Source organism: Myotis yumanensis, unplaced genomic scaffold, assembly GCF_028538775.1.
Source record: "Myotis yumanensis isolate MYYU_CA2020_CCGP unplaced genomic scaffold, mMyoYum1.0.hap1 SCAF_16, whole genome shotgun sequence".
Taxonomy (NCBI): domain Eukaryota; kingdom Metazoa; phylum Chordata; class Mammalia; order Chiroptera; family Vespertilionidae; genus Myotis; species Myotis yumanensis.
The window spans coordinates 29009449-29033859 of record NW_027223767.1 but is presented as its reverse complement, the minus strand read 5'-3'; the positions used below and the strand labels follow the sequence as shown (position 1 = coordinate 29033859).

At 44.6% G+C, this 24411-nt stretch overlaps 1 protein-coding gene across 1 annotated transcript in view; it reads left to right on the top strand.

Moving 5' to 3' along the window:
* TEX14 (testis expressed 14, intercellular bridge forming factor) overlaps positions 1-24411 on the top strand; it is a 124127-nt gene that overhangs the window by 80197 nt on the left and 19519 nt on the right. The window contains exons 10-22 of the mRNA XM_070395326.1: positions 751-929; positions 4566-4717; positions 5494-5684; positions 6330-6480; positions 9253-10012; positions 10807-10914; positions 14091-14216; positions 14414-14502; positions 15598-15876; positions 17153-17253; positions 19011-19130; positions 20939-21005; positions 23386-23467. Coding sequence (XP_070251427.1) covers positions 751-929; positions 4566-4717; positions 5494-5684; positions 6330-6480; positions 9253-10012; positions 10807-10914; positions 14091-14216; positions 14414-14502; positions 15598-15876; positions 17153-17253; positions 19011-19130; positions 20939-21005; positions 23386-23467 — 2405 coding nt within the window. The remainder of the gene's footprint in view (positions 1-750; positions 930-4565; positions 4718-5493; positions 5685-6329; positions 6481-9252; positions 10013-10806; positions 10915-14090; positions 14217-14413; positions 14503-15597; positions 15877-17152; positions 17254-19010; positions 19131-20938; positions 21006-23385; positions 23468-24411) is intronic.

Here is a 24411-nt window from a genome sequence, read left to right as displayed (position 1 = left end):
CCTTCATCAATCTCTTCTCACTGTTTTGATTTCCTGGGAGCAGGTGCATCTTCCCCGGCCCACAGATTTCCTGACAAGTATGCTTTGGGCTGAGATGTGGCTTCAGAGAGGTCCTAGAGATTCATTTCCCCTCCATGACTTTGTTCTAAAGACCCTGGGCAGGAATGAGCAGAGACCTCTAGAAGGGCCCTTCCCAAAGCCATCCCTCCTGCCCGAGGACCTCCTGTTAGCGTCCTGGTTTCCCTTCCCTCTCCTTGGGTGCAGGCGTTTACTGGAAATGCCACCTCTTCGGGAGAGACCTGGTGTGACTTTAATCATGTGGGTGCAGTGGTGGAAGTGATTTTCTGTGCTCTCAGGAGGAACGTTCTTGGTCATCTGACTGGATGGGTCCTTTAAGGTTCCAGGTTCTCCCAGCAGCACAGGTTTGGGCGAGGGCTGAGGGGCAGGGCAGGTTCATTGCTGGTGGTGGTGAGCCCACCCTGGATGCCCTTGCCAGGCTTTGAGAACTTCCTCCTCATTTTTCATGGTGTGAAGCAGCTGAGCTGAGGGAAAGGAGCCCAGGTTTGGTGTCAGGGGTCCTGGGTCAGTGGGTCCTTGGGCCAGTCACTGAGCCCCACCAAGCTTTAGGTTCTCCACCTGTAAAATGGGAGCACTGAGTAGTTGTGGCGATCAATTGAAAAGACTTTGGAAGCTAAAAAACAAAGGGGGCCCAGTCCCTCTGTTCCTGGCCAGCTTATCTCTCGCTTGCAGCGCTCCGAGTTCCCCCTGCTGCACATGGAGGAGATCGTGCACCTGCTGCTCCAGATCTCCGACGCCCTGCGATACCTGCATTCCTGGGGGTTTATCCACCGCGCCCTCAGCTCCTATGCCATCCACATCGTCTCCACATGGGAAGCGAGGCTGACCAACCTGGAGTACATGCTGGAAAGGTAAGTGAACCTGGATCATGACTTCCAATGTGGGCGGGGCTTCTCCCCCATTGGTGGGCTGAACTGTCCATCCGTGGGGCAAGAGGTTTCCCACATGCTCTGTCTGCCAAGGTTAGAGGGGCTTTGGGGCAGTTACTTGTGCTCAGGACATTCTCATTTTAATAACCATTTAACAAGCAGGAGCACCGATTAGCCGGCGTGTGCAAACGATCTAACTGTCCACTATAGAATTTTCAGTGGCTTAAGACAGCCAAGATGTGTTTCTCACTCACAGTGCAGTTTAGTGTGTGTGTTGGAGGGGGACACTCACTGTGTTCCGTGTTCCTCCAATCCGTGGCCCTGCCACCACCCAGGCCTCAGTCCCCCACCGTGTCTTCTGCATCACTGGTCAATGAGCAAGAAAGAGCATGGAGGGCACAGTGGGCTTTAGTGCAGCGGTCACCAACCTTTTGGACCTCATGGACCACCAGTGGTCCGTGGACCACCGGTTGGCAACCACTGCTTTCGTGGGTATGTCACTGCTTCCTGCTTGGAGTGGCCAGAGTCCAGTCACCTTCTCAGTTGAAGGGAGGCTGGGAAAGGGGCCATAGCTGTGCATTCTGGAAGAAGAGGAAGGCGATGGGTGGTCAGCCTTATAGTCCTGGCCGAGGGGCACTAGGGTGTTCCCTACCCTCAAGGGTCTCAGTGCAGTGAGGAAGGCAGTGACAAAAATAACACCCTCATTGTCCTGGCTGGTTTGACTCAGTGGATAGAGCATCTGCCCAAGGACTGAAGGGTCCCGGGGTTGATTCCGGTCAAGGGCATGTACCTCTCTGGCCCTGGTCAGCGCATGCAGGGCAACCAATGGATGCCTCGTGTCTCTGTCACATCGATGTTTCTCTTTTCTCTGTCTCTCCCCCTCCCTTCCGCTCTCTCTAAGAATATCAATGGAAAAGTAGCCTCAGGTGAGGATTAACGAGAAAAGAGAAGAAGATCCCCTCGCTCCTGCGTGTGCAGGGGCCATGATGGGACAAGAGAGAGGCAGGGACAGTTAGGGGGACTGGAGCAGTTTTCCATGTGGGAACCGGTGGAGGCCAGAGCGCTATCTCCAGTTGAGCTGCTCAGCTTCAGATCTGGTCCATGCTCAATCCCAGTTAAAACCTTTCCTTTTTTAAAACCATTACCTACACGATTAAGTCTAGGCACTTTGCAGGGTGTGGAAGCCTTCCAGGGTGGGGCTCCGCCCACATGGCCATCCTCATCGCTTCCCACTCCCTGCCTGGCCCTCTGAAGCCACTTTCAGCCTGCTATTTCACAGTGTTTATCTTTTTTTTTTTTTTTTAATATATTTATTGATTTAAGAGAGGAAGGGAGAGGGAGGAAGAGATAGAAACATCAATGATGAGAGATAATCATTGATTGGCTGCCTTCTGCACGGCCCCTACTGGGGATCAAGCCTGCAATCTGGGCATGCGCCCTTGGCTAGAATCGAGCCTGGTACCTTTCAGTCCACAGGCGGATGCTCTATCCACTGAGCCAAACCGGCTAGGGCAGTGTTTATCTTTTTAAACTCACTTCAGACACAGTCTCCCACCACATCCCACGAGGCCTATACTGAAGCCCTGTCCCCACAGCACTTTGCCTATTTCACTTCTCCGCAGTCAAGTGGGTCTGCCCCACCAGATGGCAGGCTCTGAGAGGGCGGGACCATGGCTTGTTCATATTCAGCACCCAGCGCGGGGCGGGGCCTGCCACCCAGTAAGTACTTTGTACGTGTTTATTAAGGGAATGGATGAGTGTAGGTGAAGGGAAAACTGGAAATGGTTTAGGATAGGGTTGATCCTTTGGCTGTGTGTTCAGGAGCAGTGGAAGCGGAAGGGTTTGGACATATTTGCTATTGATGGCAGAGGCTTCTCAGGGAGGCTGTGACAGAATCCAAGCTGTTTGCCAGTGATGGAGCGCCATCTGCTGTTGAGCTCTCCACGGAGATGTGAATCCTAGCGTGAAAGGGAGCTTTGGAGAGGCCCAGCCTAACCTGCCCTTGTGTAAATGAGGAAACAGAGGCCCAGAGAGGTGAAGAGATGGTGTGGTTATCCAGCTGTGGCTGTAGGGGCGGATGGATCGGAGGAAGACTAACTAGAAGGCCATAGGGCAGGGCCTGGTGGTGACCGAGGAGCCAAAATAGAAGGGAAATGTGAGATGCACTGAGGAGCTGGGTCGAGGGAGGGTCTGGAAGGCAACTGGGTAGGAAGGTATGAGTTCTCTTTTGGGCTAATTCAGTGGTTCTCAACCTGTGGGTCACGACCCCTTTGGGGGTCGAATGACACTTTCACAGGGGTCGCCTAAGACCATCAGAAAACACATATATAATTACATATTGTTTTTGTGATTAATCACTATGCTTCAATTATGTTCAATTTGTAACAATGAAATTGGGGGTCACCACAACATGAGGAACTGTATTAAAGGGTCGCGGCATTAGGAAGGTTGAGAACCACTGGGCTAATTGATCTCAAAATGGAACTTCAGACAGAAATGTCGGTCAGCAAGTAGTTGTGTCCATAGCAGTGTACCCTTCTTTGACAGGTGATAACACCAGTTGATTCTACAAGCATCCAAAATAGCTTCTAGTCCCACACTTATTTTTGGAGACACTCTATTTGAGCAGGTCAGTTTGTTGAATGTCATTGTCAAGGGTACCCTCCATCTTGGTGTAAAAATGATAACAGCAGTTTCTCCTGTTCTTTGACTCCTTCCTGAGCCAAACCGGTTCTGGCATATTGGTTGATTCTTGTGTGTGCCCTGATGGGGATCGAATTCGAAACCTTGGTATATGGGGACGATGCTCTAACCAACTGAGCTACCCGGGCCAGGGGGAAATTGAGTTATTTAAGCAAATCTGTGAGCCTTTAGTGCTGAACTGGGAAGGCTCATTCCCAAGAGAGCAGAGTTCAGAAAAGGAGCAACCAGAAGGAGCTGGAGGGGTCCCAGACGGCTTAGATAAAGCAGCTTGGGCTTCAGGAGGGTCTTGACAGAGTCTTAGTCAAAAGTAAGTGCTGAGGCCCTGGTGTAAGTTGAGACACAGCGATATAAAAGCTAAGGTGCCTGCCTGCCCTCGTGGAGCTGACTCTGGTGGAGGGAAGACAGATAATAAACAATAAATAAGTGAGTAAGAAATTAAGATAATAACTGCTCTGAAACCAATAAAGCAGGACTACTTTAAATTAGGTAGTCAGGAAGGCCTCTCTGAAGAGGTGATTTTCAAGCTAATACCTCAGTTATAAGAAGCAGCAGTCACTTTGGCATCTGTGGGCAGAACATACTGGGCAGAAGAAGCCACCAGTGCAAAGACCAGAAGTGGTGATGTGCTTGGCATGTTGGAGAAACTGAAAGAGGGTTCCTGAGACATGAGGGGAGTAAGTGAGCAGGAGAGATCAGCCAGGTGTGGTGGGAGGATGGGCAGGCCCACAGGGTGGGAATGGTGAAGAATTGCAGGTGTTGGAGTAGCAGGCAGCTAGGGTTAGCTCAGGGTCTAGCTGAGTTTCCAGAAGCGCAGGAGGTTGCTGGTCTTCAGAGGCTAATGCTTTTACAAATGTACTGTGTGGTGATGGCAATGGTCCTTTAAGACCTGAGCCCTACCTGTGTTTCCTTCTGCAGCCAGGACAGAGATGTACACAGGGACCTGACTCGCGTCCCGCTCCCGGCCCAGCTGTACAGGTGGGCTGCCCCAGAAGTTATTTTGCAGAAGGAAGTCACCGTGAAGTCAGACATCTACAGCTTCTCTGTGATCATACAGGAGATTTTAACAGGTAGATCCAAGAGGACATTGACTTGACCAAAGTCCCTATTCTTAGGCTGGATTCTCTCTCTCTCCCCGCTCAGGAGTTACCTAGTTTGATGAAAATGCAGGATATAGGAAAAAGATTTCTTCAAGAGAACTTCTTTCTGCTTATGGAAGATATAAAATAACCTCAGAGAAATCTTCCTCTTTTAACCTGTTTGTTAAGACTCAGCAAAGCCTCTCTACCAGCTTGTCAGTGGTAATGCATTTAATCCAAGAAAAGTTTTTAAACTGAATATAGGAGCCCCTGAAGAATTTGAAAATGAGTGAGGAAGACTGGGCTCTGAGAAGTAAACTGTGAAGTTAAACACACCCAGGTTCCTTGTATATATAATCAGTGTCACTTAAAGGCATGATCAGTACCAGCAGACACAGGAATCCTTTGGGAGAGGGACACACACACACACACACACCCATAAAACCCCAGTTAGCAGTGTTTACAGTCCCAGAGGCAAAATCACACCTTCTGTGAGAGGAATGGAATGCATTGGTGACCCATGAAATATTCCCGTGGTCCCCAGGTCTGCCAGTGGGAAGCTCGTGTGTACATGACTCTGTGACTACTTTTTCCTGTTTCTACAGCAGGGATTCCCCTGGTAAATGGGGAAAGTGGTCTCTCATTTGTGATTGGACTTTCAGGTAGTTTTTCTACAGAAATTAATGTTTAAAGGGGTGAGTGACTTGACCAAGGACACCCCATATCACCTGATTTCTTAATGTTACTCCTGACTCTTTCCTTAACAGATAACATACCCTGGGATGGCTTAGATGGCTCAGTTATTAAAAGATCCATAGTCGTGGGAAATTATTTGGAAGCTGACTTCAGGCTTCCAAAACCTTACTATGATATTGTTAAGTCAGGCATCCAGGTCAGACAGAAAGACCGAACTCTGAACCTTCAAGATATCCAGTATATCCTGAAGAATGACCTAAAGGTAAGATCTGAAGCTGTTAGGAGTGTATTTCTGCTTGCTCATCTCAGGAGAGTAGGGAGTTAGAAACCAAGAAGAAGCTAGAGGCCGAGTGGTAAGAATTTTTGGAAATCCTCATTTTATTACACCTATTCTGGGTGAGGGTAGCAAGGAATTGATGGAGGGAAGCTGGGGAGGGTCCATACGTAGTTGGGGCACAGAGTGAGATTCAGTGAATGGCAGCTGTTGTTACTTTTATAATAATAACAATGGCCCTGGCCGGTTCTGCTCACTAGTTAGAACATTGGCATGCAGACTAAAAGGACTCAGATTCGATTCCTGGTCAAGGGCACGTACCTCAGTTGCAGGTTTAATCCGTGGCCATGGTCGGGGCACACACAGGAGGCAACCAATTGATGTGTCTCTCACATCGATGTTTCTCTATGTCCCCCGCCCCCCCCCCCCTCCCTTCCACTCTCTAAAAGTCAATGAATGTTTAGAGGATTAAAAAAATAAAATAATAATAACAATGAATTAGCTAATTGGGAATATAGTCAGTCTACTCAACAGGAGTAAGAGGGAGTTTATTTGATACCTAGATCTGTTTCAGAAACACCAGTGACATTCAGATGATTGCAAATGTCCTTGATCATTTTTCCCTTGTCACAGGAATTGATTGGAGCCCAGAGAACTCAGCCAACTGAGAGCCCCAGGGTGCATAGATATGAACACCATCCTGATGTCGGTGTCTATCTAGGACTGACTTCAGAACATCTGAAAGAGAACCCTGACTTGGAAATAAAAGAGCTGAAGGAAGCAGGTATGGCCTTACCCCACAGGTTTGGCATGAATGTGTTCTGAGAGTCACAGGTTGCAACTAATCAATTCCTCCAAACTGTACATGTCACTCACACTGGGAAAAGATGGATGCCTTAGGAGAGAAAAACCAAGATCCTTGAAATTATTAAGTTAAAAATTTTGACCTCCATATACACCTTGGTTGGATCCAGAACTAAGCAGTAGCAACCAGGTAATTTCTAGCATGATTATCCTTAGGAATTTATCTAATTGCTTCACAAATAAAAACGATGATTTCTTAATTTAAAACGATTATCTGCTCCTTATAAAAAAATGGAGATAGTACAAAGAATAAAATTACTTAGCATTTTAATTCTGCCACTTAGAAATAATTTGTTAATATTTTGGTGTTTCTTCTAATATTTTGCTTTTTAGTTCATTTCTAAACCTTGAATTCAGAGCTGGAAAGCGCCTTGCAGTCATCCTTAATGCGCTCACATTCCAAATGAGAAAAATGAGAAAAGCAAACGTCAGAGAGGTCGTGGCTCGCTCCAGATTCCAGAGCTCGTTACCCAAGATTCCAGAGCTGGAACCCAGTCCACGTGACCGCTCTCTCTGACTCTCTCTGGACAGGGACAGAGGCCTCCAGAGTGGTTCTCCAAGCTCTCACTGCTTTGGCTCCTCTGTCCTGTTCTCTGCGAGCTGTACACCATCAACCAGGGGTGATGGCTGGTCAGTCTTGGTGTTACTTTTTTTTTTTTTTTTTAAATATATTTTATTGATTTTTTTACAGAGAGGAAGGGAGAGAGATAGAGAGTTAGAAACATCGATGAGAAAGAAACATCGATCAGCTGCCTCCTGCACATCTCCCACTGGGGAAGTGCCCGCAACCCAGGTACATGCCCCTGACCGGAATCGAACCCAGGACCCTTCAGTCCGCAGGCCGACGCTCCATCCACTGAGCCAAACCGGTTTTGGCAGTCTTGGTGTTACTTATTGAGGTCTTATTGTTCCCATGATACAGTGGAGTCTTAGGCAGTGTCTACTTTTATCAAATGCTCACCAAGAGCATAACTTTAACTGACACGAATATTTGAGCTCTTATGTGTGTAAAGAAGTCCGTGAGTTTAGTCCTTAAGAGCCAGGGGCCTGTAATTTGCATGTCCTGACAGTTATGCATGTTTTTTAAAATATGTTTTTATTGATGAGAGAGAGAGAGAGAAACGTCAATGAGAGCGAAACATCGATTGGCTACCTCCTGCACACCCCCTACTGCAGATCAAACCCAAAACCCAGGCATGTGCCCTGACATGGAATGGAACCATCAACCTCTTAGTGCATAAGATGATGCTCCATCAATCCACTGAGCCACACCGGCCGGGCATGCATGTTTTCTTTTTAAACTGAATAACACATTCTGTAGGAATAGAAGGAATGCAACAAGATTAGAATTTTATAATATACATTAGACTTTTATGTAAGAGGTGCTCCATTTTATTCCAAAGAAATTTCCTTTATTTCCCTGTCTTTGCTATATTCTTCAAAGCAATAAATAGTAATTACTACTTTTGTAGATAAGCTGCTCATTTGTGTTAAGCAGTAATTATAACTTTATATTTTAAGTCCTTATCATCTCCAGAAACTCCTTTCTTTTCACTGTACAGTCTCACAGTAAAATATATTGTACTCAAATTCAAAGAGCCAGAGGCCCAAGGATGTTTAAGTACTGATTTAGTAATAGTGTCTACTGGAACCAACCTTCTGTTTATTAACATGATTAAACTGCTGCAGTAATAGAAATGAAAGCTACGTTAATGAAAAAGGAACTCAGGAATGAGGTCATTAAATATAACTAAGTACATTTTAAATATAAATAACATGTATTTCCTGATTAGTACCAAGTAAATATCTAAACTATCTATCTTGAATTCTGATCTTAAAAAAAGGTCAGAGATAATTAGGAAGAAGTGCTTCAGATTATCAGGTTCATTTTGAAAACAATGAGTTCCTCTGAGAGTATCACCTTAGTCTTCTTATCAGAGATTTCTGCTGGTCCTTTTGTTGCTAATCCCTTTGTCTTTTGCCCTTATAATCTACTTTGCTTTTGCTTTTATCAAAGGATTCTTGTATAACTGTTTCAGGCCACATATGACTAACAAAGGGGGGTTCAGAGAGTATATATGTGGCTCTGGGAACTTTCTGGACTCACGAGCAAAACTGGAATGACAATCCCAGGTGTGAGCTCCTGAACCATAATCACGGAGCCTAAGTGGAAGTGTCCAGTTATGCATGTTTTTAAAATATATATATTTTTATTGATTTCCGATAGGAAGGGAGAGGGAGAGAGATAGAAACATCAATGATGAAAGAGGAATCAATCATCAATCAGCTGCCCCTCCAGTGGGGATCAAGCTCGCAACCTGAGCATGTGCCTTGACTGGGAATTGAACCACGACCTCCTGGTTCATAGGATGATGCTCAACCACTGAGCCACACCGGCCAGGCAGTTATGCATGTTTTAAGCACACTGCACCTTAAGCTTAGAACATTTCCCCCAGGGTTTGGTCCCTCCCAGATTTTCTACCTCAGCCCATGTCAAAATGGGAACTTTCTCTTAGTTAGAAACACCCTTTGCCCCGCTGTGAGTGTGTCTGGTAGTCTTCCACACCTGGGAAGGGAGTGGGAAAACAGAAAGCTGCTTTCTGCTTTCTCATGTCACTCGAGCGACCACCAAGGCGCTTAGCTGCTGCATGTGATCACTCAACCGTTTGCATGTTACTGCTCCTTTCAACAGGCAGTCAGCTGCATTCACCAAGGAATCCCAGCAAGAAGGCCACACCAGATCTTCAGGTCCCGGATCCCAGTCTGATGGCCAAGGAGGCTCAGAGGCAAGATGCTGCTCCTCCTGCTTGCTTTGTGGCCAGGAGCCCCAGCTCAGGGCCGTCAAGCCTTTGCAGCTTCGAAATGAACGAGATCTACTCCCGCTGCCTGGACACGGAAGGTGACAAAGAGAAAGAGCCCCCAGGAGATGGTTTATCTCTGGAGGGGACCAGCCAAAACCAGGGAGGTGAGCTGGCGTCCCTGGAAGAGGAGTTGGAAAAGATGGAGAGAGAGGCATGCTGCTTTTGTGAAAAGAGTGAGAGCTCTTCGGAAGCTGACACAGAGGTCTCCTTTGAGGACTGGGACCAGCAAAATGGTTCACTTAGTTCCCCCAGCCCACCTAAGCCAGCCAGAGAAGCCAGGTGCAAGGTGAGCAAGTGGTCCAAGACCGACATGTACATCAGTAAGTGTATACTAGATGTAAAGATCGCACAGGCAATGGCGAACCAGAATAATGAGAAAATCAAGCAGAAATTCAACGAGTATGAGAGGAGGCTGAAGGAGCAGGAGGAGTGCATGTCTCTGTGGGCTTCTTCAAGAATGTTTCCTAACCTCTCTCACTTGCCTGCGGCGGTGGGCCCCCCATCTTCCGTTTATATTCCTCCTATCTTGCCAAGGGGCCAGAGGCCAGATGCGGGTGGCAATTGCCCGACCCTAGCAAGGTCTCCAAGAACAGTGAGAGACTTTCAAGGGGAACATTTTGGCAGAAGGTCCAGGGGAAGAAGTAGCTGTGACTGGAAACCTTCTACTGCTTTCATTCAAGTCTCTGAAGAAAGCACTGGGGATTCATCAGAAAAAAGCCATCAGGTAAAGCTAAGAAGTGGGAGGTAGGGCATCTGAGCAGGACCTGGAGCCGGGTTCAACATTGCCCCTAACCCATATGCCAGGATGGACATACATACAGCCAATTCGTAGGGAGGTCCTCAGCTGTGGGGGCTCCTCTTAGCTTTGGGAAATAAGGCCTCCAGGATGGAATGCCAAGGTACTTACTCTTCACCTTCCATTCCAAACCCAACACAAAGCTCATGTCCTTTTCTGTTGAACCACATGAACTTGCTGTTTTATAGATCAAAATAATCAAGCATTGACCATTTTACATGATTCAACTTACTAATTATGGTATCTTGGGCAAGTATTAATCCCCATTCGAAATTGCTTAATCATTCAGTCCCTGCCCCAAAGTCTGCTGCCTTAATATAATAGAGGGGAGAGTTGTTGGATCTTTAATGTCTGTTTTTCTGCTCATTCTTCATTTGTGCCCTGTCTGGGTTGGGTTGCTGAGGGCCAAGATTTCTATGTAAAGAGATGTGAAGAGATGATGTACTACATGTGAAACATGCAAAGGGAAATTATCTTGGTAGATCTGGTTATTTCTACACATTTAGCAAGAATAGTTTTAAAAACAGAATGGAGAATAAAGAGGAGAATTCCTTCATCAAAACACTGACACATGTTTACTTCTTTTCAATCTGCTGACTCTTTGTGGCCCTGGAGAACAGAGCCCAGGTGAACAATTCCAGCCCACTCAAGGAGCCAGAGACAATCCGGAAGGAAACAGAAACCAAAATACTTGCAGGTGGGTTACCGTGCTATTGTCCTTTGTATCCCCAAGCCTTTAGACTCCCCTGTGACTCTGAGGTCACTTAATGATCTTCATACGTCTAGCGACAAAGAGTCTGTGAGTGACGAAGATTAGTGACACGGAAACAGATCTGGCAGGTTCCCTCTGTTCAGTGAGCAAAAAGAGCAGTGTAATGGGAACTTGTAGGAGACAGCAAAGGTAAAGCACCTGGCCGGGGAATCAGACAGAGCTCATCAGCTGGCAAAAGCAAAGCACCTTGCCTTTCCAAAGCTGCCCCGATGCTTTTTCTTATAAGAAATGGCAGACCTTCCCTTTGCCAGTGCTCCAGAAATCAAACTGTTCGGTTCAAAATGAGTGTCACTGACCGGAGGGAGGGCAGAAAGAGGGCATCGAACATTCTCATTGTTACCCTGCAACTTCTGATTTCCAGCCGGATCAGTTCAATGAAGTCGAGTCAGCACAAATCCCAGGAAGAAGAGCATATGTGTACCCTGGGTTTTTAAGAACTTAGGCAAAGCTAATTTATTTTGCATCAGGGGAATTATTTTTTTTAATTGCATATTGTTTTTGTGATTAATCACTTTGCTTCAATTATGTTCAGTTTGTAACAATGAAAATACATCCTGCATATCAGATATTTACATTATGATTCATAACAGTAGCAAAATTACAGTTATGAAGTAGCAACGAAAATAATTTTATGGTTGGGGAGGGGAATTATTAAAGGAGCATTAGATGCTTTTCAAGATAGACTAGTATGTCAATTTTAGTTTTCCTTTTCTGTGGTTAAATGACAGCATTTATCTACAGCTTTGAAATTAGTACTAGTGGTGACTGAGACTAATGACAATGTCTGCTGCGCCTTTCGTGTTGGTAAATATGTGCAATAAGGGAAAATCAAAGAAAACCAGACACTTTAATTTAGTGTATGTTATCTTTAGGAAGGGAAGAATTATTATTATTTGTTAATCCTCACCTGGGGATATTTTTCCATTGATTTTGAGAGAGAGTGGAAGGGAGGGGGAGAGACACATCTATTGGTTGCCTCCTGCACACGCCCACAGCTGGGGCTCGAGCCTGCAACTAAGGTATGTGTCCTTGACCGGAATCAAACCCGAGACCCTTCAGTCCATGGGCTGATGCTCTAACCACTGAGCAAAATCAGCTGAGGCAAAGAAGGGAATTATTGAAAAACCACCTCCCTGACATCAGAAGGTTTAGCACTCATGTCATTGATAGAGGCAGATGGGGTTCCAGTATAGCCATTAGATAACAAAGCTAAACTAGGGTTGTGGCCTTCCCTGCTCAGCTCCACCCTCTTTCTCCAAAAGAACAAAAAACAGACCAAAGCTTAACATTTTGCTACTAGTCCACCTAGTCTTTATTGTATACTTTTAAAAAACAAAAATTATATACGTGTATATATTTTCTTTTTTTTATATATTTTATTGACTTTTTTACAGAGAGGAAGGGAGAGGGATAGAGAGTTAGAAACATCGATGAGAGAGAACACATCGATCAGCTGCCTCCTGCACACCTCCTACTGGGGATGTGCCTGCAACCAAGGTACATGCCCTTGACTGGAATCGAACCCGGGACCCTTCGGTCCACAGGCCTACACTCTATCCACTGAGTCAAACCAGTTAGGGAACATGTGTATATTTTCAAAAAAATTGAATTTGTTAAGGTAACATTGAGCCCCACCCAGCTAGTTTTGTTCAGTGGATAGAGCATCGGCCTGAGGACTGAGGGGTCCCAGGTTCGATTTCAACCAAGGGCACATGCCCAGGTTGCGGGCTTGATCCCCAGTAGGGGTGTGCAGAAGGCAGCTGATCAATGATTCTCTCTCATCATTGATGTTTCTCTCCCTTTCCCTTCCTTTCTGAAATCAATAAAAATATATTTTTAAAGTAACATTGATTAACAATATAGATTTCAGGTGTACAACTTTATAATACATGCATATATTTTGATTATATCCTGATTATATAATTTTAATTATAATGGTATTCACCCTGATATTTCACTTTATATTAGAACATTATTAAAAACGCCCTTGTGATGTAAACTTACTTTGAAATTGTTGGATTTCCCCCGTTGTTGAATTTTGGGTTGTTTCATTACTTTTTCTGTTATGAATAGGGCCATAATGACTTGTCAGTAAAGCTTTTTCTAGATTTAGGGTTAGGTTCTTGATAGATTCCCAGAAGCACGGTCAAGGGTTTGAATGTCTTAAACATTCTTGACAGCTGTTGCCAAATTGCTCTTTATTTTTTATTTTATTTTTAAAATATATTTTCATTTTATTTTAAAAATATATTTTATTGATTTTTTACAGAGAGGAAGGGAGAGGGATAGAGAGTTAGAAACATCGATGAGAGAGAAACATCAATCAGCTGCCTCCTGCACACCCCCTACTGGGGATGTGCCCGCAACCCAGGTACATGCCCTTGACCGGAATTGAACCCGGGACCCTTCAGTCCGAAGGCCAACGCTCTATCCACTGAGCAACACCGGTTAGAGCACCAAATTGCTCTTTAAAGAAGCTGATCAGCTCTGACCTTTCCAATGCCAACAGTCTCTCTGCTGCCTGGTGCAGTGGGAGAAGAGGGCATTCTGGATGGTGGGATTCATACGCATGCACAGATCACATACATTTTTTAGAGTTAGTGTAATGGACAATAAAAAAATACACTATCAGGGGATATTGAGAGGAAAAGAGACTCCCTTGTTTTGCAGATGAGGAAACCTTGCTTGGCCCAGAGAGAGTGAAGTTTGTGAAAGTCAGACAGCCAGTGGCAGGTCAGGGTGTAGAACTCAATGAAACTAGGCTTACGATCTCAGAATGTCTTTAAGATCCCTGGTGCCTTAAGTCTATCTTTACAAAGGTTAGTTATTGTGCTCTCACTGATATGTAGGTGGGGCTGTTACCAGAGAATTCTGATCGAAGGGCAGGAGCAGTTACTGAGCCATCACTTGTGTTCTGTGGCATTGAGGGGAAGAGGGGGCTCTGCAACAGCCTAAGGACCAGGATTCTGTCTGGTGAAACTGTATTTTAATTGGTTTCTTCTACTTCTGAAAATCTCCCAAGAGCACTTTTATCTTGAAATCTGAATTTGGAAATTAAAAAGAACCAAGAGACCATCTGACCCAGTCCTTTCATGTCTTAGCCAGGGACAGCCTGGAGAGTCCAGTGCCCAAGCCAAAGTGGCACAGCTGAATAGTTCACTCTTCACCATGTCAAACCACCCAAAGGGACCACCAGTGACAGCCACCCCTGTTCAGGGTTCTGCCAGGTAAGGAGTCTTGCTAGCTTAGTGTTGAGGAGTCTGGCGCCCTCTGGTGGCAAGAAGGAGTCAGTGCAGCTCCAGGAATGGTTCAGTCCTCTGGGTGGGCTGGTGGGCTACGGTCGTTGGTGTCAAGAACTTGAGCAAACTGATGTGTTTGTGTCCACCCTGCTCCCCTCCCCCTTCAAAAAACCTATACAATTTAGGATCAACATGGAATCTGTGTCTTCTGAAATATATAATACAAAGTCAAGAAATAACGAAGATGTTGGAAAGGGACACTTAAAATGGAAAAGTGAGTATAAAGTCATGGGTTCTGTTGGACATAATGAAGTTTAAAGTATATTTCTAACCTGGTTGTTATCTCTTAAGTACACAGCCTATACTGCACTGTCCTCCCACATTCTTTTCTTCCGTTAGATTGTTCCATTTTAAAAGCAAAGCCTTTCTGATTACTAACTGCAGAAGAGAAATGCTTTTTTTTCACTTCTAGACCATATAAGAAATGTTTCTATTATATTCGGATGTAAATTACATAACAAGTGTAGTAAACATATAAAATATGGGTATTTGAGATACACCATTATTAACTTAGAAATCCTGCAGTGTCACTTTCACACATCCTGTGGGCATTATCCTTTTGTGTCAGTTTTATCTTCTAAGCTTAAAAGGATATGATGTCCATGCCTTTTAAAAAATATTTTTATTGATATCAGAGAGGAAGGGAGAGGGAGAAAGAGATAGAAACATCAATGATGAGAAAGAGTCATTGATCAGCTGCCTCCTGCACCCCCTCCCCCCCTGTCACTGGAGATTGAGCCCAAAACCCAGGCATGTGCCCTTGACGGAATTGAACCTAGGACCCTTGAGTCCGCAGGCTGATGCTCTTACCACTGAGTCAAACCAGCTAGGCACGATGTTTATGCTTTTTTAAAAAAAAAAACCACTAATGCTAAGTACATTAGCAAAAGTATAGAACATTTGGAATGAAAACACACACATATATGCACACCCCCAAAATATGAACTCATCATGGCCTAGAAAGCCTAGACAAACTCAAACTGTGGAATCTCTACAGACTGGGGGCTTTAGGTGTCATTTCCTTGTGATATCTTCAGAGCAAGAAGGTCCATCTTCAAGTTTTCTGCTGCCTGGAATTCAGTAACAAGGGCTGTAACTAACAAATTCTTTTGCCCTGTCTTCACTCTGTCATCAGTTCTCTCCCCTCTTCAAGCAAAACAGGGTAAGCTACAGGTGATGCAATTCTAAAGAGGCATATTTTTGTGAGAATATGAGCTATAAAAGTATTATATAGCTCTTTAAGAATCAAAAGCTTTTGTTTCCAATGTCCATGGTGCTGTTTTAAATAACGACTTTCTTTTGTATCCAGTGGAGGTTAAAAAAATGGCGGAGAAAGCAGCTGCTGGGCTGCTGGCTGTACCTCCTTGGCATCCTCAGAGTAGTTCGACTTTAGAGAATGAGGCTGAGGCTGAAAACGAGCCTGATCCCTTGCTGCAGCCTCCCATTAGGGACCCTGAGAATGTGACTTGGCGGCGCGTTGTCGAGTATTCCAGGGAAAATGCGCCAGGAGGGAATGGCAAGCGTGACAAAACAGACAATGGTGACCATGAGGACGACCAGCGTGGCAGACAGCCTGGAAGCTTCCCCGGTAAGTTCAGTTGGAGGAATTGGGGTAGGCGAACTCTATCACATAATCAGCTCTCAAAGCTAAGAGAGCCTCCTGGAATGTTTCCTTTGCTTGGTCCTCTCGTTCCCAACTGCCTGGGAACCCTGCATTCGAGGGGAAAGCAACATACCCTTTTGATCCCACTGTTCCTCCCACAGGTAAAGAAATCCGGAGATTCTTGAGTTTTTCTGCTGGAGCAGACCCATTTTTTCAAATGAAGTAAAATAATCCCCATGCACTGAACCTGGGGCTGGGTGTAACCTAGCAAGGAATTGAACCTTTCCTACCTGAGGGCAGTGGTGGACAGCCCTTCCTACTGCCCATTTCTTTGCATTGCACTTTAAGCTGGAAAAATTCCATTGGCTCTCAGAGAGTCTATGCCAGAGGAACTTTTGGTTCTCATCACTTTATAGATTTCTACGTTAAAACTGCAGGCTGTGTATTTCCACCTGGTAATTTGCTAACAATCAAGGCATAGGATGTTATTTCACAGTTGTTTACAAGTCAAAGAAAGGAACATCTAAAATGATCATCTATTTTAGGAAGAAAATCTATTGGCTTACGGGGTTTTTTATTGTTTTGTTTTGGGTTTTTTGGTACTTCTTAGAGTTTGTCAAGCCCCATTTTTGACTGGGTGGATGATTCAGGAATGCATGTTGGGGCCAGGCTATGCTAACAGTCTCCACTCTCTAGACCAGAGGTAGGGAATGTCTGGTCCATGGACCATATAAGGTTCATGAAATCATTTGGTCTGGCTCTGCCCAAGGCATTAGCAGGGGTCCTCAAACTTTTTAAACAGGGGGCCAGTTCACTGTCCCTCAGACCGTTGGAGGGCCGGACTATAGTTTAAAAAAAAAGCTATGAACAAATTCCTATGCACACTGCACATATCTTATTTTGAAGTAAAAAAACAAAACAGGAACAAATACAATATTTGTATTTGCATGTGGCCCGCGGGCCGTAGTTTGAGGAGCCCTGCATTAGAGGGTGAGTTAATTAAATGTTTAACCAAATATAGCAGGTTAATTTTTAAGTTGATAATTTTGTATGCCCGCGAATGATGTTATAAATATCCAAATGGCCCTTGGCAGAAACAAGGTTCCCCACCCCAGCTCTAGACCGAACCTGACCACGCCACATGGGATGTGGCCATGCTGAGCAGAATATGCATGCATCTTCTCTCACACTTCCCTTTGCCCTTTCATGCCATCTGAATGCCTCAGAATGACTATGGCCTTGGTTGTGTCATAATCATTAGGTATCAGTCACCCGTCCCCCAGAAAAAGTGAGGAGCCAGAGCACAGTGAAGTCTTTCAAGCACGTTCTGAAGCGTCTGCGGTCACTGAGAAATCTTGCAACGTAAGTAATATGTCCCAGAGAGCCAAGTTGAATCCAAGGACCTAATAAAGTAGAAATGAGGTGTTGCTACGTATTATGACATGGAAAACATATCTGAAGTAGTACTTTCTTGTTGGAATATGTGCCCTCGTGTCTCACGTGAATGAAGTCTTTACCTCCCTGCCCTTTACTTTTTGAGTCAGTTCAACTCAAAGCGTTGTGTCCCTTGGAGCTTGGGGGGAACTCAGACAAGCGTCAGGTTCAGCGCTGGCTCTAGAGCTTCCCATCTAGTTGGGTGGACAGGACCAACTTGGAAATACAGCATGGGTTAGATACCAAAGCTGGTGGCCCAGCAGGTGACTGAGGCCAGATTGGAGAAGGACAAGCAAGAACAGGATTATGATGAGAGCACCTTCGCCTGGATGTCCTCTAAGACCCAGATTCAGCTCTCAACGCAGTGGAAGGAATATGTTCGTGCCTGACAACTGCGCCTCAGCAGGAGCTGTTGGGGTTCAGTCATTTCCTGGCATTTGCATTGAGGTTACAGCTTTGCTTCAGGGGTTTAACACATCCTTGAAGCCTGCAATTGGGCCACAGTCCAGCCAGACTAAGAAACCAAAATTTTTTTATCATCATTGACATGGGTCCAGAATCACTTAAAGAATATAAATAGCAGTTGAGAATGAAACATTATAAAAATACAATTGTGATAACATTTTAGGTCTTTCAGAGAACTTACTACAGTATTTTAACACTGCACACAAACCACTCACAGGATAATTTATTCCTTCTATCACATGCCGGCCGGAAGGACATGCTGTATTAAGCAGACTGGCTTGGCTAGAGAAGAGGTCTGTCAGGGAAGTGGGGAAGGTATGGGAGGCCAGGCTTGCCTGAGAAGTTTCAATTTGATCTGAGGGATAGGAGAGCAGCTACTAAGGGCCCAGGAAGAGGAAACATGTGGCAAAAGCATTGTCCAAGGAAATAAACCACAAAACCTCTGCAAAGGAATGATTGAAGGCGAGGAAAGGAGCCAGCTGCCTGCCATGGGGGGATCAGGGCCTGAACGTAGAGAAATGAGCAGAAAGGGAAGGGGTGGAGCAGAGATGCTGAAAAAATAACTGTTATGTTAAAATGTTTAATTTTGGGGCTTGGCCTGTGTGGCTCAGGGGTTGAACATTGACCCATGAACCAAGAAGTCTTGGTTCTAATCTCTAAAAATTAATGAAAAAAAATATCCTTGGGTGGGATTAACAAAAAATAATTTTAATTTTTTGCTTTCACTATTGAGGTTGCATTGCTATTTAAAAAATCATGATCCTCCCCTTGCCTTTAAACTGTAACAACACCCGAGGGACTCCCCGGTTCTGAGCAGTCTCAGCCTTCTCATCTGGAGGATTATGCCAGCATATGGACTGCGGCTATGAGCGAGGATCAGGGTACTTAAATTCAGTCCTCAGCTTGAGGTGTCCAGGGCCTTTCTTCTTTCTGAGAATTTTGGAGCAGAAAGGTTGCCCAGCCCTTTTCCCCTTCATTGTGCAGGTGAGGACACTGAGACTCAGGATGGTCCTTCTGTTCACAGCTCGCGGTGGGGAAGGAGGGCAGAGGCAGGAGTGCAAGCAGGCAGGAAGGGCCAGCTCAGAGAGGGTCACCCTAACTGCCGGGTAATGTTAGATGCCCTGTTATTCACACTGCATCCCACTGTAGGACATTGCCTTTAAGTTGGTGTTCTTTACCATGAGCACCAACTTAAAAGCAATGTCCTACATTACCAATAGGATCAGTCCTGGCCATCAATTGGTTCACCGGAGTCTTCGGAGGACATAAGAAATGAATTTTTAACACCAGACAATGAGTATTCTTACTCCCCAACGGCTCAAGAAAACTTAGCTCTAGAGGTAAGAATTTACAGTTCAGAGTAAGGCACATTTCAGCTTTCTCCATCGCCTTATTCCTTTAAAAAATTTTTAAAAAAATTGATTTTAGAGAGGAAGGGCGAGGGGGAGAGAGAGAATAACATCAATGATGAGAGAAGATCATTGATTGGCTACCTCCTGCATGCCCCCTACTGGGGATTGGGCCCATAACCCAGGCATGTGCCCTTGACTGGGAATAGAACTGCGATCTCTGGGTTCGTAGGTCGAGGCTCAACCACTAAGCCATGCCAGTGGGGTGCCTTATTCCTTTTAAATTATTTTTATTGGGGAAAAATAGCTTACATATAAAAGTATATAATGTCAACTTAATCAGTATTTTCATGCATTTTGAAAAAAATCTGAAAAATAAGATTTTTGAGAATGGAAGGTCAAATGTATTTTCTCCCAAATGCATGGTCCCTGCATTTATTTATATAGCACCATGTACTTTTTTCAGAGCACTTTATCTTACCTAATTCACATATCCTTTCTGGGGGCAGAAAAAGGATCTGCTATTATTTTTCTGTAAAGAAGAACTGGTGATCGGAGATGTGGGGAATTAGCCCTGGCCTACCGGGCTTGGTGGTGGGAGAGCCAGAATTAGAGCAAGGGTCCCTCAGCGAATGTGAATCTGTCCAGCACACTAGGTTTTCTCGGGAATCTAGCTTTAGCAAGAACCTATTTGTACAGAGTATTTTCTTTTATAAAATGAAACTCATTGGATTTACTTATACAATTTCTACCTCAGCTCCTCACTAATCTGCCACCCTTGTTAGATCTTTTACCAGTATGGAAGGTGGGGTAGAGGAAAGAGAAGATCGTCCATGTCAGTCACAGCATTTGACTGACAAGAATTCAGTGATGCATCAAAAAGCATTACTTCCACTTGTCTGCGCTTCTGAAAACTCTGAGCAGTTTCCATTATTAATCCTTTAAACATTCTTGATTTTACTGTGAGCAGAGTGGGACAGTATGAAAATCTTTTTAAAAAAATATATTTTTATTGATTTCAGAGAGGAAGGGAGAGGGAGAGAGAGAGAGATAGAAACATCAATGATGAAAGAGATCATTGATCGGCTGCTTCCTGCACGCCACCCACTGGGGATGGAGCCCACAACCCTGGCATGTGCCCTTGATCAGAATCGAACCCGGGACCCTTCAGTCCATAGGCTGACGCTCTATCCATTGAGCCAAACCAGCTGGGGCTGAAAATCGTTAATAAAAAGATAGAATACATATGTATATATACAGAGTATATACATATATAAAAAATATAACATAGAAAAAGTACACCGATCTCAAGTGTTCAGTCATGAACTTTCACAAAGTGAATACATACATGTAACCAGCACCCAGATCAAGAAACAGAACATTATTGGTTCCGGAAAAGACCCACTTTGTGCCTCCTCCCCATCACTGCCTCCCTTCAAAGGAACCAGTGTTCTGACTTCTTATCCCATGGAGTAGCTTTGCAGTCTGGGCCATTTTTTCAGCTCTTTAGCTCTTCTGATAAAGCTCCCAGGAATCAGAACATCTTTGTTGGAAATTTGGGGTGAGGAGTGTATAATGATGAAGGGAAAGTCACGTTACAATGGAAGGTGGGGGGAGGCCTTGTTGAGGACGAACATAGAGTACAAGTAAGTACTTAGTGTCTGCAAAGCAGGCTTATTCTTTTTCTATAAAATATGCAGGAATCTTATGAAGATTTTCCATGTTTAAGGACATCTGGAAATTCTCAACCTTTTGATGATATGTCTGCCTCCACTGAGCCTCCTTTCTTTCTTCTGTAGACCTCAAGTCCCATAGAAGAGGACTTCGAAGGAGTGCAAGAGGCATTTGCTCAATGTCAAGTCTCTGGTAATAGCCATTAGGGCAGATTCCTTTGAGAATCACTTGCCTTCACTTTGTGTCGAAACACGGATGTTTGGAGTTGGAGCGGTCCTGAGAGATAATGTCTCCAGGCTTTTCATTTTACAAATTAGAAAACCTAGGCTCAGTGATTTCCCTTCATTAGACTGAATCTCTTGCCCCTCACCTGCCTCAAGACATCCACGTTATCTATACCTCCCCTTGAGTTCTTATGGCATGTGTTGAAGTTGTTGTTTCTTTTTTCCCTCTAGTCTTTCACTAGATTTAAGGCTTCTTCGTGGCACATACTAGGTGATCAGTTATCTTTGCTGAGCTGACCTGAAGGATGTGCCCAGCCCACAGAGCTAGTTATTGACACAACCAAAACTAGAACTTGGTTGCTATGTCCTTCTCCACTCTAAAAGGCAGAGTTTCACCGTCATTTTCCTTTGCTTGCTTTGCATCTTAGCAAAGAGTTAATAACAGCCAGTAGTGCAGAGTCAGCAGCATAACATCCTCCCCTTGGGAGGGCTTCGGTTCTAGATAGCTTAGCAACTGCTTTCTGTTACATGGCAAGTTAACCTTGGATCACAAGACAAGATATAAGTGAATCACTGATTCTGATACAGACATTTAAAAATTATATACTTTCGCTCTTTTAAGGCATGTAATCATCTGTTTTAAAACCAGAGTTATCCACCTACCAAGACATGTAGCTGTCCACAGTCATGTCTCAACACTCTGCCTCCAGCCAGGCAGGGCGGGCTTGGGCTGTGAACTCCTCTTCCTCCTGCTGCACACTCCAGCTTCCATCTCTAACCTGATCCAGGCTCTAATCAAAGCTGGAAGCATTTTAAGAATCTGTAAGCTTATAGAATCCAGGGGTGGGGAACGTCCCACCCGTGGGCCGTATAAAGCCCTGGAAATCATTTGGTCTGGCCCTGCCAGGGCAACTGCAGGTGGACTAGAAATTCAATAAATCTAGGAGCTTTTCTCATAGCAACATAAATTTATATTAAGTGAATGATGTTATAAATATCCAAATAGCCCTTGGCAGAAAAAAGGTTCCCCACCCTGTTTTAGATGAACAGTTATATTCTCAGGATAATAAGTATTAAAAGTCCACAGACCTAGGTCTTGGGCCACCCACTTCTTTTTGAGGAGCCTCTATCCATGATCACTTTCTGGGTGAGCCTGGCCGGCACACGGCCGCTTTGCTTATGTTTGGAAGAGGGTCAAGTGGAATAGAGAAGTTTGGGGCAGACAGGTCAGAAAACCTGGGCTAGTTCCATCCAGACATCTGCAGTACACGAAGAAGCCTCTGATGTCTGCTGTTTCATTCTTTCAGCTCTTTCTTCCCCCTTTTCTGCTCGGGCTCTGATACATACGCTCTCCACACCAGGCAATGAAACAAGGGTAACAATTGGACACATGCTGGCTTCCAAGACCACTTCTGCCACTGATGCTTTTTCTTTCTGTATGACCTTGGGCAAGTCACTTCACTCCGAGGTTGCACTGTCCCTTTGTATAAAGTAAAGGAGATGGTCAGACTCTAAAATCTCTAAATTCCCCTGCTCTGAATTGTGCTTATTAGGAATTCATTTGTGCTTTCTAGTATTTGGAAGAGGGTCACAGGAAGAGCCCCAGTGCTTTCACGGATAGGGTTCAGAGCTCCTCAGTACCTGCTTACAGTGGCGTTGTTTTTGTGGCCTCCCCATTGCCCACCAGACTACCTGGACCTAAGGGATGGCAGGGGGGTCATGAGCATTTGCCAGGAGGGCAGGCTGCTCTGCCCCCTTCTCTGTAAGCCACAGCAGTACAGTGGTGGGAAGGAAAATGAACACTGGCCCTGTCTGCCCAGAGGTCTGCACAGTATCTCTGAGCATCTGGGAGGACAGAAGACAGTTGAATGAGCTCCTTAGTACTCGAGACCCCAGCCCTACTCCTTAAGTGGTTTTTGATGGCCAAGAGGCAGTTAGCACTCTGGGAAAGCTCAGTTAATGGTTTTTCCTATTTGTGCTCTTTAGCGAACGAACAGTTCTTGGTTTCAACGCCCCCTAGTGTCTGTTGACAGGAACCAGATCAATTTGCCTTCCTGAAAAGACAAAACAACATTTGTCTCCAAAAATAACTGTGAGGTTATGACTGGAAGGCCAGTAAATGGCTTGCTTGTATTCTGAGTGTCAGAGTTCTCCCCTCTGAGCAAGAAAAACAAACTTTTGGAACAAAAACCCCTTCTGCGGCACTCAATCCAAACCCAATTAGGAAGCACTTCTGTTTATCAGAGTATTTCTCATCTGAACAAGACCAAGGGAAAGTGAAGGGAATGAAAAGAATAATCTGGGTTGGCAAAAATCAAGTAAAAAATACATTTGCTGTATGCTTTCAGGTGAAAGAAAGGTCCAAACGAGACAAAGCTTTGGAAAGGATGCTGAGGTTTTGACCAGGTCTCAATTCCAACCTATACAAAGGTATGTGCTATTATTTTCTTCACAGTCTCAGACTCATAGAAGTAAAGTTAATTGGTGATAACACCCCGTATTTATATATTCTCATCTTAAAATGTACTAGCCCTGTGTTCTAAAAATTAGCTCTGGCAAATGAGCTTTGTTAGGACTTGTTCAGAATGTGAGCGGTCATGAAAGGCAGTCATTATCTGGATTCAGATCCTGGCTGCTTTCTGTCCGTGTGACCTTGGTCAGGTTTCTCAAGCCCTCTCTTCTATTTCCCTGTTTGTAAAACAGAAATAAGAATCTTTACTGAGAATGTTGACATAGGGACTAAAAGCAATAATATAACTCCTGGGCATTTATCCCAGAGAAATGAAGACTTAAACTCACAAAAATACACACATGAAAATTATAGCTACTTTTTTTGTTGCCAAAAACTGGAAACCCAGATTTTATCTAACAAGGGGACGATTTAACAGGCTGTGATACATCCATACTATGGAATTCTTTTCAGCAATAAGAAAGAATGAGCAGTGCCCTGGCTGGTGTTGCTCAATAGGTTGGGCGTCATCCTGTGCACTAAAAGGTTGCTGGTTCAATTCCCAGTCAAGCCACATGCCTGGGCTGAGGACTCGATCCCCGGTAGGGGGCATGTAGGCAGCAGCTGATCAATGTTCTGCTCTCATATCAATACTTCTCTCTATTAAAAAAAAAAAAAGAAGAACATTTACTTATTTATTTTTAAATATTTTGTTTCTTGTATATGCCCTGACTGGGGATCAAACCTACAACCTGGGTGTAGTGGGACAATGCTCTAGCTAACTGAGCTACGCGGCCAGGAAAAACAATGAACTATTGATACATGTGACAACTTGGATAAATCTCCAGAGAATTCTGCTGAGTGGAAAAATCAATCCCCAAAAGTTATTTAAATGATTTCACTTATATAACATTTTTGAAATGAT